The 14,765-nt window shown below is 34.5% G+C and overlaps 3 protein-coding genes across 6 annotated transcripts; 1 reads left to right on the forward strand and 2 right to left on the reverse strand.

Moving 5' to 3' along the window:
- Window positions 1-62: 62 nt before the first annotated feature.
- Window positions 63-3,377, reverse strand: BDBG_00563 (high affinity methionine permease). 4 transcript variants are annotated; one of them, XM_031719938.1, is made up of 7 exons: window positions 3,171-3,359; window positions 2,317-3,060; window positions 1,994-2,225; window positions 1,477-1,927; window positions 1,153-1,417; window positions 934-1,096; window positions 63-881 (listed from the first exon to the last, which is right to left on the reverse strand). In XM_031719938.1, the coding sequence occupies exons 2-7, from the start codon at window positions 2,495-2,497 to the stop codon at window positions 443-445; spliced, it is 1,731 nt and encodes a 576-aa protein (XP_031575875.1). In that variant the 5' UTR covers window positions 2,498-3,060; window positions 3,171-3,359; the 3' UTR covers window positions 63-442. The 4 variants fall into 4 exon arrangements, with proteins under 4 accessions (XP_031575875.1, XP_031575874.1, XP_031575873.1 ...); XM_031719940.1 differs by having other exon boundaries at window positions 113-881; window positions 2,338-3,017; window positions 3,171-3,377; XM_031719939.1 differs by having other exon boundaries at window positions 113-881; window positions 2,338-3,017; window positions 3,155-3,377.
- Window positions 3,378-3,500: 123 nt separating this feature from the next.
- BDBG_00564 (carboxylesterase) lies at window positions 3,501-4,563 on the reverse strand (the record flags this gene model as incomplete). Its single annotated transcript, XM_031719941.1, has 4 exons — window positions 3,501-3,784; window positions 3,852-4,086; window positions 4,156-4,383; window positions 4,483-4,563. The coding sequence occupies 4 exons, from the start codon at window positions 4,561-4,563 to the stop codon at window positions 3,552-3,554; spliced, it is 777 nt and encodes a 258-aa protein (XP_031575876.1). The 3' UTR covers window positions 3,501-3,551.
- A 1,176-nt stretch (window positions 4,564-5,739) lies between these two features.
- BDBG_16139 (uncharacterized protein) lies at window positions 5,740-5,931 on the forward strand (the record flags this gene model as incomplete). The annotated part of the gene is made up of 1 exon (XM_031724144.1): window positions 5,740-5,931. One exon carries the CDS (start codon window positions 5,740-5,742, stop codon window positions 5,929-5,931), a length of 192 nt encoding a protein of 63 aa, XP_031575877.1.
- Between the last annotated feature and the right edge of the window lie 8,834 nt (window positions 5,932-14,765).

The following is a 14,765-nucleotide window of genomic DNA, read 5'->3' on the forward strand; positions in this document are numbered from 1 at the left end:
GATGCAATTCCGGCAGTTCAAGCCAAAAACCATGACTTGATCTGCTCGGCCTTTTATAGATTCTGTGAATGGCTATAGATTCTTGCTAGAACAAATCCGGCAAGTTTGAGGAGGTGCGTTCCACTGCCTATTCATCATCATTCTCAGAAGTGATTGCTGCGTAGGTATGTACAATGAGTTCATCTCCATAGAAGACTGGAACATTATGTTTTCATTTTATGATTTGCCTCTGGTCATTGTGTGAAAAGAAACAACTAGGATATCCTCACTCTGCAGGATTGGCCTGACCCGCCCAATTCGGGGACCAGCTTATTAAGAAGTAACGTGTATAAGCCATGTATCATAATCTACAATAATGATAACTAGTTGAAGAACTGCTTTATCCCATGTCGCTTGATAAATCCGTCCAACAAAACCAAGCTCTAATGGTGTGCACCCAGCCTCATCCTTTCCAGCCAGCTCCGCCTCCTTCCAATCCAAGTTTCCCCTTCTCTTCGGCGCCGATAGGAACTCTTGTTATGATTTGCCTCGACCAGCCATCCGGGGCGATAACTATCTGTTCCCCAAGGCGATAACTGCCCATCCAAGGTAATAATGCCGCCCAAAACAGCCAATATATCGCACCTACCGCAAAAATACCAAGCCCAACTACGCAATGAATATAGTATGGCAAATGTGCATAGACATTATGTTCTTTATCGGGCGGTGGTAGGTAGGGTGCCACTGCCAGGAAGACGTTGGAAAGTAAGAAAAAAAAGGTAATTGGTCGACTGGCACGTATTGTCGGAGACCAGTCGGGATAGCGTTTCGGAAATAGATATATATGCATCAAGCCAGCAGAGACAAATATGTTCACAACTGAGAGCGGATATGCAATCAAGCTGGAGGAAATGGTCAGATGCATGCCGCTGAATGTAGAGGATTAAAACTTACTTGAGCAAGAAGTTGTACGCATCTCCCGGTGGGGGGGCAAGCATAACAATGGCGGATATAGCATAATGCTCGAAAAGCCCTGCAGCTGGGGAATTGAAAGGCCTATTGCTTGCCCAGAACCTGGAAAATGGCAGAACGCCTTCTCGACCTAACTCTTGGATAACTATCCGCACATTAGCCATCAAAGTTTGGCTGCAGGCGTACATGTCTGGTACTCACTTCTACCTTGGGAAAATATAACAGCCTGAACATTCCCAAAGGCACACAGGGCGACAAAAACGGACAAAATCCTCTCTGCTTTGGGCCCAAAAACATTTCGAAAAAAGGAGGCTGCTAGGATACGTCCGGAACCCAAGATATCTTGTTTCGGAACAGCGGCAAAGTATGCAACGTTGACAAGCATATACAAAACACCCGCAAGACCAACCCCTATAGGCGCAGCGATTTTCAATGTTCGAGCTGGATTTCTCGTTTCACTCAACGACTGGTGATATGTAAGGAAGAGATTATAAATAAGTATGGGACAGAAGCGTGCTAACTCACATAGTTTGCGTTTGAGTATCCAATGTACGACCAAATCACGCTATACAGTGCTGTGACGATCCCATATACACTTGGAATACTTCCTTCGAAGGGGTGAGAAAAGCTGTTAGTTTTCTCAATTTTCATGTGGCCACCAAGAGCCATAGCCCCTCCAACCACAATAATGAGGATTATAATCAGCTTCATAACTCCAAGGAGATTCTGCAGACGCAGCCCCCATTTGACAGCGGTTACGTGTATGAGAAATGCCACAGTGATACATGCAAAACCGATACCCCGCTGATTCCATCGATTCACCCCAATATCCGCTGCGTGAAGAACATATTCGCCAAATGCGACGCTATTACCTGCCGCCCATCCCAGAAACAGGGCATACGAGGCGAACATTGCTGTAGCTAGGAATTTCGGCTTGGTATACACATATTCGAGGTAATTCTTCTCTCCTCCGTTTCTATCACTAGTCAATACACAGAGCTATTAGGCGAGGGTGGAGCCACGGGAAAAGGTTAGCAGGTACCTTGGGATCGTAGTGCCGAACTCAAGGTAGACTGCCGTGCCAGTCATGGCAATAGCCATACCCATTATCCATATTATCAAAGATAGCCCGACACTACCTGTGAGCGCTAGAATAGCGCTGGGAGTTGCAAATATACCTGTTCCAATAATCCTATTAAAGATCAAAAAGGAAGCACTGATGATACCTATTTGCCTTCGGTCTTCAGGGCAGTATTCTGTCACGCTGCTGGAATCTGCGAGCACACCGGATGTCAGCAACAACCAGCAACAAACTCTTAAGTTTCCATAAACATAGCGCAGGATTTAAAGAAACATGAAACAAACAAAAAGGTCCATTATTCTCACACAGCTCCGTAGTAAGTCCTGAATTTCCTGAACTCCTCTTGACCAAAGACTCATGGTTCCCACCCTGCCTTATACTGCCCGAAGGCGACTGCACGGGCCGAGGCGAAATATTTCTGCACAAAGGAGACAAGTTCGATTGGGCATCTGGTAACCGCGACATAAATGTCCTGATAAAAATAAATCAGGTTTATGGCAAGGAAAATATTTTGACCTTCGCCGTTTGCAGCAAATCTATATCAGGTAGATATGCAATTTATTCAAAGCTAAGGCTGATTGCGCTCTGCAGCAATGGGAAGAATGTCTATGTACTATCTGGATGTTGTTCGAAGATAAACCATATCGCCCGAAGCAAAAGAGGATGAGGTCAATAAATAGCAGAAAGGGACCCCCAGCGGAGAAAAGGGAAAGCGCATCCAACAGTTATCACCTCGTTCAACTTGGGCTAGTTTGGATGGAAAGAGGCATGCTACACACCGCACATCTGCAGGGCAAGTGCGATCCATAAGTACAGCGCTGAGGAACTGACGATAAAACGTCCCAAGCCATGTGACTCGTCTCCAGCTAGAACGGAACATTTTCCTGAGAGCTCAGCGGATTTCCCAGTGGCATTCCTGCGGTGAAGTCCTTTGGGCATATGTTTCGCTAGCCAATGTTTACACAGTGGCGCGTGTTGTCCCTTGCTATTATTAATGAAACGGGCGCGTCTTGGCCCATGGGTATGGCCTCGGAAGCCGACATTAGCTTACTGTGTACGGAGTAAACCTCCAGGGTAGAACGCTGGGGCGCTAAGATTTAAGCTTAATTAGACGACAACAACCTTAGTCCGAACTTACTACGCTGTGTATGTAGATCCTGTACGGATGTTGCTGTTGGGAGAGTTGTATATTTGTACGGCTCGGCTAGCTGAGGCATTTGGTGTTTGGCCAGTTTAGCGGTGGTTCGAGTTCGATGCTTTGGTAGCTTACGCTCTATGTTTATCAATGGTTGTTCAGATGATTAGTGCAATAAATGCATCTATCATCTATATACCTGAAAATGTGATCATTCTAGTTAAACATTAGATATACAATCTAGTTACACTTCGTATCATCTGGATACGGGCACAGCCACACCTCAGCAACCCATCTCGCGCACGTGACGCTAGATTCTCATATGAATCTCGTGCGCTAAAGTTTACACATGCCTATGCCTCATTCTTCCTGTCGCTAAAGATATCATTCAAGACTTGACAGCGGTGGTTGACATCCCAGTAATCCCTTTTGCACTTCAAAACTGCCAAGTACGATTTCGAACGATGTTTCTCCAGGACCATTCGGCCAGTCGTCAAGGCCTCGATAGTCCTCCTGATTCCTCTCAGATGTCACAAATCGCCGCACATATTCCTGAAATTCTCTTGCCGCGGCGATGTCTGTCGCTGGTGTGGAGGCGTTGCTGTTGAAAAGGAAGTCTGTTCGTTTCAAGCTGTTAGAAAGACCTGACTCGAGAAAATAAATGATAAAAAAGGGGGATCGTACAGGTCTGATCCAATCCGTGAGTAGCTGGTGGGATCGTCATTGCATATCGCTGAGCCTTGTTTTTGTAAGCCTTCGCGTTAAAGTAGGCGTTGCAGGCAAAATGACATATTGGTCGCCCAGTCCCATGAAATTTTTTGAGGGAGGTTTGCGGGATACTCATACATCGACTAGATGCATTTGATAGTGTCGTCATCGGCGTAAGGTAAGGTCTTTCGAACAAGCGCAGGGAATGCATCTGGCATGCCGACATCTAGTGACATTCCCGTTCCCTCATTGGCCATGTACCAACAACCACGCGTTTCACCTTCCTATTATACGATCCTCGTGCTAAAAGGGCAGTTGGAAGGTCTTCGATATACTTCCCATCAACAACTGGTGTGAAGCCAGTAAGGGGCCCAAGAGCTCCCGTACTTCCATCGCCGACCTCATTGATAAGAAACGAATTTGCTTTAAAGAGAACCTCCTGCGGCGCATCGCGCAAGCAGGCAACAGTCGTGCAGTTTGCGGCCCTTAAAATTCCGTCAAACATAGCCTGTTGGCAGGTGGGGTCTCAGCAAGGCCGGATGCAGGGCCATGACATGAATGCCTGAGAATTTGACCAGTTAGCTTCAATAAGGTCAAGTGAACGAACCTGATTAAAAGGGAGAACTTCATGGCCTCCTTTTGCAACAAGCAACAGATCTATCATTGCTGCCCTGTCACTTGTTCCCATGGTAGTGATTTTATCAGGATCACCACCGAAGTTGGATATGTGGTTTCATGTCCAATCCAATGCGGCCTTCGTATCATGCAATCCAATATTGGCATCCATATCTTCAGATGGTAATGAGCTCTAACTAAAAAGCCCACACTAAAAGCTAAAGTAATTAATACCAGCCAGCCTAGTTATATATAGGGTTGGCAAACATACTGATAGTTGCTAGCCACATATATGAACTTTTGAGACGACGGAGAAAGATTTTCGTATAGCCCGTGCCATCTGGAGCGACACCTGCAAAGTCTTTGCTCCCATAGACATAGCCACTCCCATGGACATAATGAAGAACGAGCACATTGTCTCCCTTTAGACGCCTTCAGGCACCTGAACACTAAGAAAAGAGACAGTTCTCCTAGCCCCAAGACCTGGAACTAATTCCCAAATCAGGGAAGAAAGATGGAATAGCACTAATGCAATTGGTAGAAAATAGAGGCGTGGATCCATTTTGAATCCTGTCTTGCTTCAGAGGACCAGCTGGTTTCCTGAAATGGAGTTTTCCGAGGGATGGCGCGGCACACTGGATATTATCCTAGTTTGCATACCTTAACCCGGTGGATGCCTGGTTCACAGATGTTGGAACATGGACGGTGTATCCCGGGTTTGCTGTTAGGAATGCACCAGCACGAGTTGGAGAGCCTTGAGTGGGGCATGACAGGTAGGATATTTAGTGCGATGAATGCAGAGAGTGTTGAAGATATGAACAGCATGATTTTGATATCAGGGGAAGACAAGAAGTATTTTAAGATACGTCGGGACAATGGTAACTAGATAAGTGCAGTGAAGAGATAAATCTAATCAAATGTCCTCAACTACGACATCTACTCAGCCTTTATATAGTATAGCAGCGCATCATGAAAGCCGCTTCTTATTGCTCATATCTGCCTCATGGTACGTAGCTGACAACAGTTCATCACCCGCGTATTGTGGCGGACATATTACTTGCGAAAACAGAATTTTCCCAGCCCCCCCTGAAAATTAGTAGCAAAACACCACCAAAAAATCAAAATATCCGCATTTCTCTAGAATCAATATCATCCAATACACGTCTTTTTCAATCAAATATCATCCAAATACGCGTCTTTCTTACCTTTATCATCAAATCCACATATATCAATCAACCCTTTTTTCAATATGTCTTGCAATGCCCGCCATCCTGCTGCTTTGCAAGCCCATACAAAGACTCCTACCCTGCACCTCAGTCTCCTCAAACTACCTGTTTCAGAAGTTCTGGATAATGAAGAGAATCTGATCAATGATGAGATGAAGAAGCAGATGAATGAGAAGAATATAGAGACTCAGTCTGAGAATTCTCAATATCTGTGAATCTCTACATCTGAGTCTGATATCTCATACAGATTGTATGAACAGATGATTATCAATGAGATAAAGAATTCTGTCAAGATCAAATACTGAACTGTCTCAGTAAATAATTCAACTATCAGCTTCTTTCATATTCAATATACTGTAGAAAAGATAACTGAGAAGTATATTATAAAGCAGATCTGTAAGAAGATGAAAGTTATAGATTATACAGCTATTATTATATTATATAAACATGAATTTCAGACTAACAAAATCATCATTGAGAAGAAGAAGAATTAAAAGAAGATAATTGATCTTTTAAAGAAGTTGTATAAGAAGAAGATAAGTGATCTTATTATTGAAGTCATCTCTTCTTTCAATCTTCTTAATATCTTAATATTATCTTTAAATATATCTGTAATACACAGTTCTGCAGCTTTTATTAAAGTGTCAGATTCACAATTAACAACTCAGGCATTGACATTAAAAAGAGCTCTTAATATCAAAGAAGAAATAATCTCATTATTCTGTGATTCTTATCATTATTCTGTCAAATTCTCTCAAATTCATGAATGTAAGAGGCCTACGCCGAATAGATCGGTATAATATTATAGGTCTTATGTAACAAAGATAAAAATGTTAAAAAAGGAAAGAAAGAGAAAGTGTGAGAATCAGCAATTGAGATGAATATTTATACACATATGTGGTGATGTACACAGTGGAGCTTCAAGGTGGAAGAATATGCGCGTGTTCATAGCAGCCGCGGATCGGCAATTGAGAATGGAAGAATCTATGAAGTGTAATGAAATAATCTATATAATTGATCAGATGCAGCCTGCTACATTAGCCCCTTCTTTTCAGAAGCAGTTCTCATTGATCAAGAGCTGCTGTTTTGAATAACACAGAACTCAGAGTTCAGATCAGTTGATTATAGCTGACTTATTTCACAAGATATTATCAGCTACAGCTGTGAAATCTCTTATTAAGAATATCTTTAATCTCTCACTCAAGCTCATTATCTTCTTCTATGACATCTGATAACTGTCAGTCAGAAGTCAGCTGAGAAGAGAATGAATCAGTGATAGTATAATAGAGTAAGCTTGTATGAAATATATCATGAATTTCTGATAATATATTAAGATAGTAGTTATAACTATCTAGAACTTCTATCACTTTATATCTGATATAATAGTAGTCTAGTATACAAGATGAATATGTGATTTATATATTCTTGAGATTTAATTATATAAGATCTTCTATCTTATACTACTCTATAGAATCTTATCAGATATTAATTTAATCTTCTTAGTCTTATTTTATAGTTATTATGAAGATCTCTGCTCAGTTATAGATATCTCAGAGCTTTATTACTATATTATCAGTGATCTGAATTAAACTGTAAGAGTTTGATATAAACTGTGTAATTTCTAGAAGATTCAATACTTTCATATAATATTTATATATAAGAAAGAACAGACTTATATCTATTAAAATAGTATCTTAACTGTTAATAGCAATCTCTGTATATAGAAGAAGATTATATCAATCATCTTATAAGTAATTACAGAACTTATGAAAATAATTCTTTATAATCTGAATTATTCATTCTGATACATTATCAGTCTCAGAGTGATAGATAGTTAATAGATAGTATATAATTTTAAAAACTTGATAAATTCTTATTCAGAGAGTACTTATAAATTAATAACTCTGATTTAATATTATTAATTTTAATAACTTATATATTTAATAGAATAAACTCTGTAAGAAGACTTCAGTGACTTATCTGATATTTATCTTATTATAAGATTTCAATATTATACTTTTATTTAGTTAGTTAATAATAACTAGAATATTTCTACAACTCTTACTCTTAGATAGATTAATAGTGAAGTTAATTACTATATCTTATCAGATTCTATTAGAGATATTAAGTGATTTCAGTAGATCTTTTCTATAGTTCTTTTATAAGATAATAGAAGAACAGTAATTACAGTTTCAGACAAAGTATCTAATACTGTTTAATATTTCAAATCAGTAGAATTCTTAGAAGATTATTTTATACAGTTATTTATAGTTCAGATAACTGATTATATATAAATCATACATCTCTTGCATTATCTGAGTATATAAGAGTTTAGAGTGAGAGACTCAGCATCATTTATAAAATTGTAGAGTATTATTATTATTAAGTATTCTGAGATATTAGTTCTTATATATAGTTCTGAGAGAAATCAGAGTGCTTCTTAATATACTGCTTTAGTAAGAATCTGAAGAAGTTCATTAGTCTGAGCTGCTGTATATCACAGTTCATTCAGTGTAGAGAAAGTGAAGATATTAATATCAGTTCTAATTAAAGAAGTATATATAGTACTGTGAGCTGTTTCATCTTGATTAATTAATATCTTCAGATTTAAAAGCTGATACTCTCAGTTTATTCAGTGAGTATCTGTTATATCAGATAATATATCTTACTCTTATTATAAAAGAGTATCTATTATTAAGTTCTGACTGTTAGAGTGATAGTGTATTATAAAATGAAAGTAGTTTAGAAACTCAGATTATTATATTTATCATTCAGTAAGTTTATAGATAGTTATAAAGTATTTAAGATTCTTATAATCTATAACTATCTTAAATTCAGAGATACTTTAAAGTTCAGAGTTTCATTCTTCTAAACAGTATATAATTATAAGAAGTTTCTTATTATAGATCTTATAATTATATTTAGCAGAACTCAGTTTCTTAGATATAAAGATATATAATTATAGAATATCTTTATCATTATATTATAATATCACTTCTTCTATTATATAGTTAGAGAAATCAGCTTTAATAACTGTCTTATAATCAGAATTAAATATTATTAGTAAAGAGATATTAATGAATATCTTCTTTATCTATATAAATACAGCTTCAGTATTTACTGATTATTGAAATACTGAGTCTTTCTTAGTAAGATCTGTAAGTGATCTTGTAATATCTGAGAAGTTTCATATAAATCACTGATAGAAGTTAGTAAATTCAATGAAGCTTTATACATCTTTTATAGTATATAGAGCTTCTTATTTAAGAATGATGAAAACTTTCTCAGAATTTATTCAAATCTTCTTATCAGCTTCTATAATAAAACTCAGATACTTAATACTCTTGACTTTAAAATCATACTTATTAATATCTATCAGTAGTTCTACTTCTTATAGCTATTATAATATCTTTCATACATACTCTGAATATTCTTTTCTGAATTTATCAGTGAAGATGAGAATATTATCTAGATAAGTAGATACAAACTTATCAAGAAAATCTCAGAGTACTCAGTTAATATACTTCTAAAATATACTGAGAATATTAGTCAGTTTAAAGAGTGTAACTATTCATTCAAAAAGATTATAATATGTTCAGAATACTGTAAGTTATTCATCTTCTTCAGTAATACAAATCTTATAAAATACAGTGATAATATCTAGTTTTATAAATTATTAAGCTTATCTGATCTGTGCTAGAGTTTCATTAATAAGAGATAAGAGATATCAATCTTTCTTTATCAATCTGTTCAGATCTCAGTAGTTCACATAGAATCAGAGTTCTTTATCTGATTTCTTTACAAAGAGAATAGAGACTGTGATGAAAGAGTTACTAATATATATAAATTCTTTATTTAACAGATCATTGAGTGTCTTTTAAAGAAGAAGAAGTTTATCTTGAGATATGTTATAAAGAGAGTCTCATGATAGTTCAGAGTTCTTACTATTCTTTTTCTCTAACTTAATACTATGATTCACTTCAGAATCTCATAAGAGAGATATATTTATAATATTATCTTATCAGAAGATATCTAGATATTCATAATATTATTAAGAAAGTTTTGTACAAGAATCTATTATTATAATATAGAATAACTTTTCTAGAGTCTTTTTAATATCAGTCAGACTGATGAAATAGATTGATATATAATTCTGCTATCAGTGATTCTTTCAGTGACTTCTTTTTCTAAGTATTTTATAGATATTGATAGAGATCTGTGTTAGATTAATAGTCTTATGAATATTATCTTTATAAATTTTATTATTATTAGAGAATATCAAGCTTCTGTTTCAAGTATTTAATAAGATGTCTTATTCAGATAGTCAGACAAGTTTTAATATAAGATTATAATCAAGATTATTAACTTTATATATATAGATATCTTCACATTGATATTCTCTCACATCTATGATCAGCTTCATCATATAACAGGTATAAATATCTTTTAAATCATCAAATTCTGTAAGAAGTTGAGATTTTGATAAAGAAATACACTGAAGATTATAATATCTTATAACTGAAGATTTTATCATTATATAGTAATATAGACTGCTGTCTATCATGACTTTCATATTATACATATTATCAATCACAGTAGATATAAGAATTATATTCATTATTATCTTCTCTTTAAATTATTATCATCTGATCTCTTCAAGCTTCTGTTTGTAAATTTGAATAGAAGTTAATCTTTTTCCTGTTTTATCAGAGCATTCTTATAGTTATCTTTCAAATCTTTCTCTAATGTAACATGATTGATGTGAACAGACACTGATTCATTCTTTGAATAAGAAAGCACTGATCTTTCTCTCAAGTATGAAGATATATAGATTAATTGACAGTTAAAAGCAATGTGTTCTAATCAGTTACAGTTAATACACACTTTATATTAATATTAATCAGTAACTTCTTCAGAAGTGATTTCAGAGACTCAGAAGTCTGTCTGAATAACAGAGACTCTTACTTATATGTAAATATTCAAGTCTACTCAATTCATAGTATCTGCATCATTGTTATTTCTTGACATAAGTGTATAAGTCACTGAGATATAATATCTTCTGTCACTGTTCTGTATATTCTTAAGCTTGATAAGACAGTCATTCATTGTCTGAAGCTGTGTGTAGAAGTCTTCATAAGTCTGATCTTTGTCTATGCTTATAAGAGTCTGTAAGAGTTTGAAAGTTAATATCTTCTTAAGCATACTAATCTTTATTCAATTCTCTCAAGATTGATCATCTACTTCTAGAATCTTGATATTGAAGTCAGAGATAAATGTTATAAGAGAAGTATTTCTCTGTTAAGCACTCTGTAATTAATCTAATACTTTCTATTGTATGACAGTGTCTCAGAACAGAATATCAAGATATTTGATAATATTATCAGATATTTATAACACTAATTCACATACTTTTATTCATGAATAAAACTTCTATTTTATATAATTCTTCAATCATTCATTGATATATCAATCTTAATTAATTAATAAATCAATAAAATCTTCATCTATACTTAGTTTTACAAGCATTTTCATTCTTCATGATGAGTAGAGAGTGAGATTAAAAGTATTAAAATATATAAGAGTATTTAAGTGTTCTTTCAGTGCTTTTGTATTTGATTCTGTAGATATTGAAATCACATGAGTTAATTATTAAATCTCTTCATATTAAAGTTATTGAGTTGCATGCATATCAGCTATTTATCATTATTGTAATTTCAACATTACTCAGAGTTACTGTAATATCATATCTATACTTACATTTGAGAGTTTTATATTATCATTAGACATGATTATATCAATCATCAGATGTATAATATCTGTGAAATCTGAAGAAGTGTAATTATATTCTCATATATCTGAGTATCAGAACTCTCAGATCTTTTACTGATATTCTCTTATAAAATCTTATTCTCTTCATAAGATCTTATTACAGAGTCAGAGTGACTGATAAGTAAGCTTCTATCTGAGAACTCAGTATCTGCTTAACTGTTTAACTGTTTCTCTATTTCTTATATGTTATTATATATTCAGATATCTCTTGATAAATAATCATTTCTGATGAGAAGATAATATGTGAATAATCATTTTCTAATAAGAAGATGATGAACATTTTTATAGTGTAAGAGGCCTACACTGAATAGATTAGTATAATATTATAGGTCTTATATAACAAAGATAAAAATGTTAAAGAAGGAAAGAAAGAGAAAGTGCAAGAATCAGTGATCAAGATGGATATTTATACATGTATGTAATGGCATACATAGTGAAGCTTCAGGGCAGAAGAATATGCGCGCATTTGTAGCAGCCGCGGATCGGCGATCGGAAATGGAAGAATCTATGGAGTGTAATGGAATAGTCTATATGATTGATCGGGTGTATGTGGTGGCGTACGCGGTGGAGCTTCGGGGCGGAAGAATATGCGCGCGTTCGTAGCGGCCGCGGATCGGCGATCGGGAATGGAAGAATCTATGGAGTGTAATGAAATAGTCTATATGATTGATCGGGCGCAGCCCGCTACAATGAAATATTCAATGATGAAAAGTCATCTATATATTCAAGAATCACAGTCATCAGTTAATAACTGAAGAAGATTCAAAATTGATAATTAAAGAAATAAGATTCTTTGCAGATTGAATATGAGATAACTGCTCAGTGATATTATTAAAAGATAAATTATTATAACTTTGAGTAGAGCACTTACTAAATAGTATATAATAATACTCATATTCAACTTCTGAGTAGTGAGATTGTAAGTTGAATAGATAATATTGAATATGATAAAGTAATGATTGAGACTTCTTCAAGAAAGATAATAAAATAATTAATAAGTAGAAAGAAGAAGATGTAAAAATAAGTACTCACAGGCGATTATTCAGGTGTTTGCAGCTTGATGTGATATGTACTGTTAACTACTAGAAGTATTCACAGTAGAAAGATAAAATGTAGAGATTAAATATATAATAGCATTCAAGCTGAGTTATAAATAGTATTCATGAACTTCAGTCTATATAGTTGTGTATAGTCAAGAGCTGCTAACTCTATTAATTACAGAGATAAAGAATTTATAAGAAGTGAGATTTCTTACATATCTCTCTCTCTCTAAGACTTCATTTACAAAGTCTTTCACTGAGTGACTTCATAGAATCAGCTTAGCACTGTAGTGATACTTACTAAAAATTCTTCACATCTATAAAAAATCTCAGTGAGGAAAAATTCCTTGTTACTGTGAAGAGAAAAGAGTCTATTACTCAGTTTCTTATTCTATGAGATTCTTTATAATTTACAGATTCTTCTCTGACTATCACACAGATTCATCTCATATCTTTCATACAGAAGAGTTCTGATTAACTCTCAATTATTTTCACAAGATTCTTGTGTAATCATCACACAGATTCATGAATTGACTGATTCAGCTGCAAAAAAGAGTGCAGAATTAAGCAGATCTATTCAAAAAATTGTGTCCTGGTCTTTTATAAAGAGAAAAATAAAAGAATCTTGTTTAGACAAGTGGAATGAAAGCTGGCAGAAACAAAAGAAGAGTATACATTATTCAAGATTTGAAACAAAACCCAAGTGAAAATCTTGTTCAATTAAATGTAAAAAGAAAATATTCTCATCTATAATACAGCTGAAACTAGGACATGGCTATTTCAAATCTTATATACAAAGATTTGATGATAGATTTGACTCAATAGAATGCTCATTCTGCAATGCAAATGAGAATTCTGAGTATATTGTAATGCACTGTGAATTATACAATAATCTCAGAGTCAGATTGAAAGAGAAGTATGATCTAAATCAATTAAATATGAGATTCTTATTCTCAACTGAGACAGGAATTAAATACTTAATAGACTTTCTATCAGAAACTCAAGCAGCTACAAGAAAATGGCTAAATTCAGAATTATCTGAATATGAAGAGGAGGAAATCAATCAGATATAGTCTGTTAAAACAGCTATACACTATCTTTTAATAATTTGTTTTGTTACAGTCTCTCTTTACTTTATCTTTTCCTTTCAATTTCTTTCTATCTATTTATTTAATGTGTCTATCTTTAAGACTGTGTTCTCTTTCTCTTTTCCTTTGTCATGATATTGTCAAATGATTTCAAAGTATCAGAAGATGTTAAAACACTGCAATTTGTAAACAGTTTTTGTATTCTGAGCTGGAATTTTCTGATTTTGCATATCTGAAATTGATGAATGTATAATAGTTAACTTTACAGATATAGGAAAAACTCTGAGAACTAAAAGTTCTCAGGTAGATGTCATAGTCTCTGACTGCATACATCTATAATTGAAGAATAATAATAACAATAATAATCACACAGATTCATCTCACAGATGAATCACTCTCTGTGAGATTATCTTCATTAAAGAGAAGTATTTACAGATTAATCTTTCACTCATTCTCACAAATTATTGTTCTTTAACACTGTAGAATTGTGAGAAATTTTTCATTCTTTCATTAACTCTGTAGAATTATAGAATCAAGATGTTCACAGTCTATAATCATTCTTTATAGTTATATAGAAAGATTCAGATCTGCAATTCACAATCACTCTTTATTTACTAGAGTGATCTAGCTATTTTGTAAAATCACTCACAGTGTAAGTAAATCTCTCTAGAGTAGTATAAATATCTCAGATCTATCTACAGAACTTTATCTTCTTTTCTCTTTTTCTATAACAGCTTTCATTCTTATAAACTGTGAGTATTCTCATTCATTCATGAAGTGTTTTTACTTAAATAATAGAGAGAGAGTATTTCTAACAATATTTATATATTGATTCAAGAACTTCTCAAGAATAAAAATTTTTTTAATTTCAATATCTTTATAAATAATATCTGATTACTGCTGAGCTTCTTGTAAGTATCTCTGTAACTTCTCTAATCACTTTTTATCAGCTGATGAAGCAGAGATATCATCACTCACAACAGTGTCTTTAACTCTTTCAGTTTTATCACTGTATTCAATCTTCAGATCAGCAGTTAATCTCATATCTCTCTCAGATCAGCTTCTGACTTTAAGCAGTGCAGTCTCTCTCTT

Source organism: Blastomyces gilchristii (genome assembly GCF_000003855.2).
Source record: "Blastomyces gilchristii SLH14081 genomic scaffold supercont1.1, whole genome shotgun sequence".
Classification (NCBI taxonomy): domain Eukaryota; kingdom Fungi; phylum Ascomycota; class Eurotiomycetes; order Onygenales; family Ajellomycetaceae; genus Blastomyces; species Blastomyces gilchristii.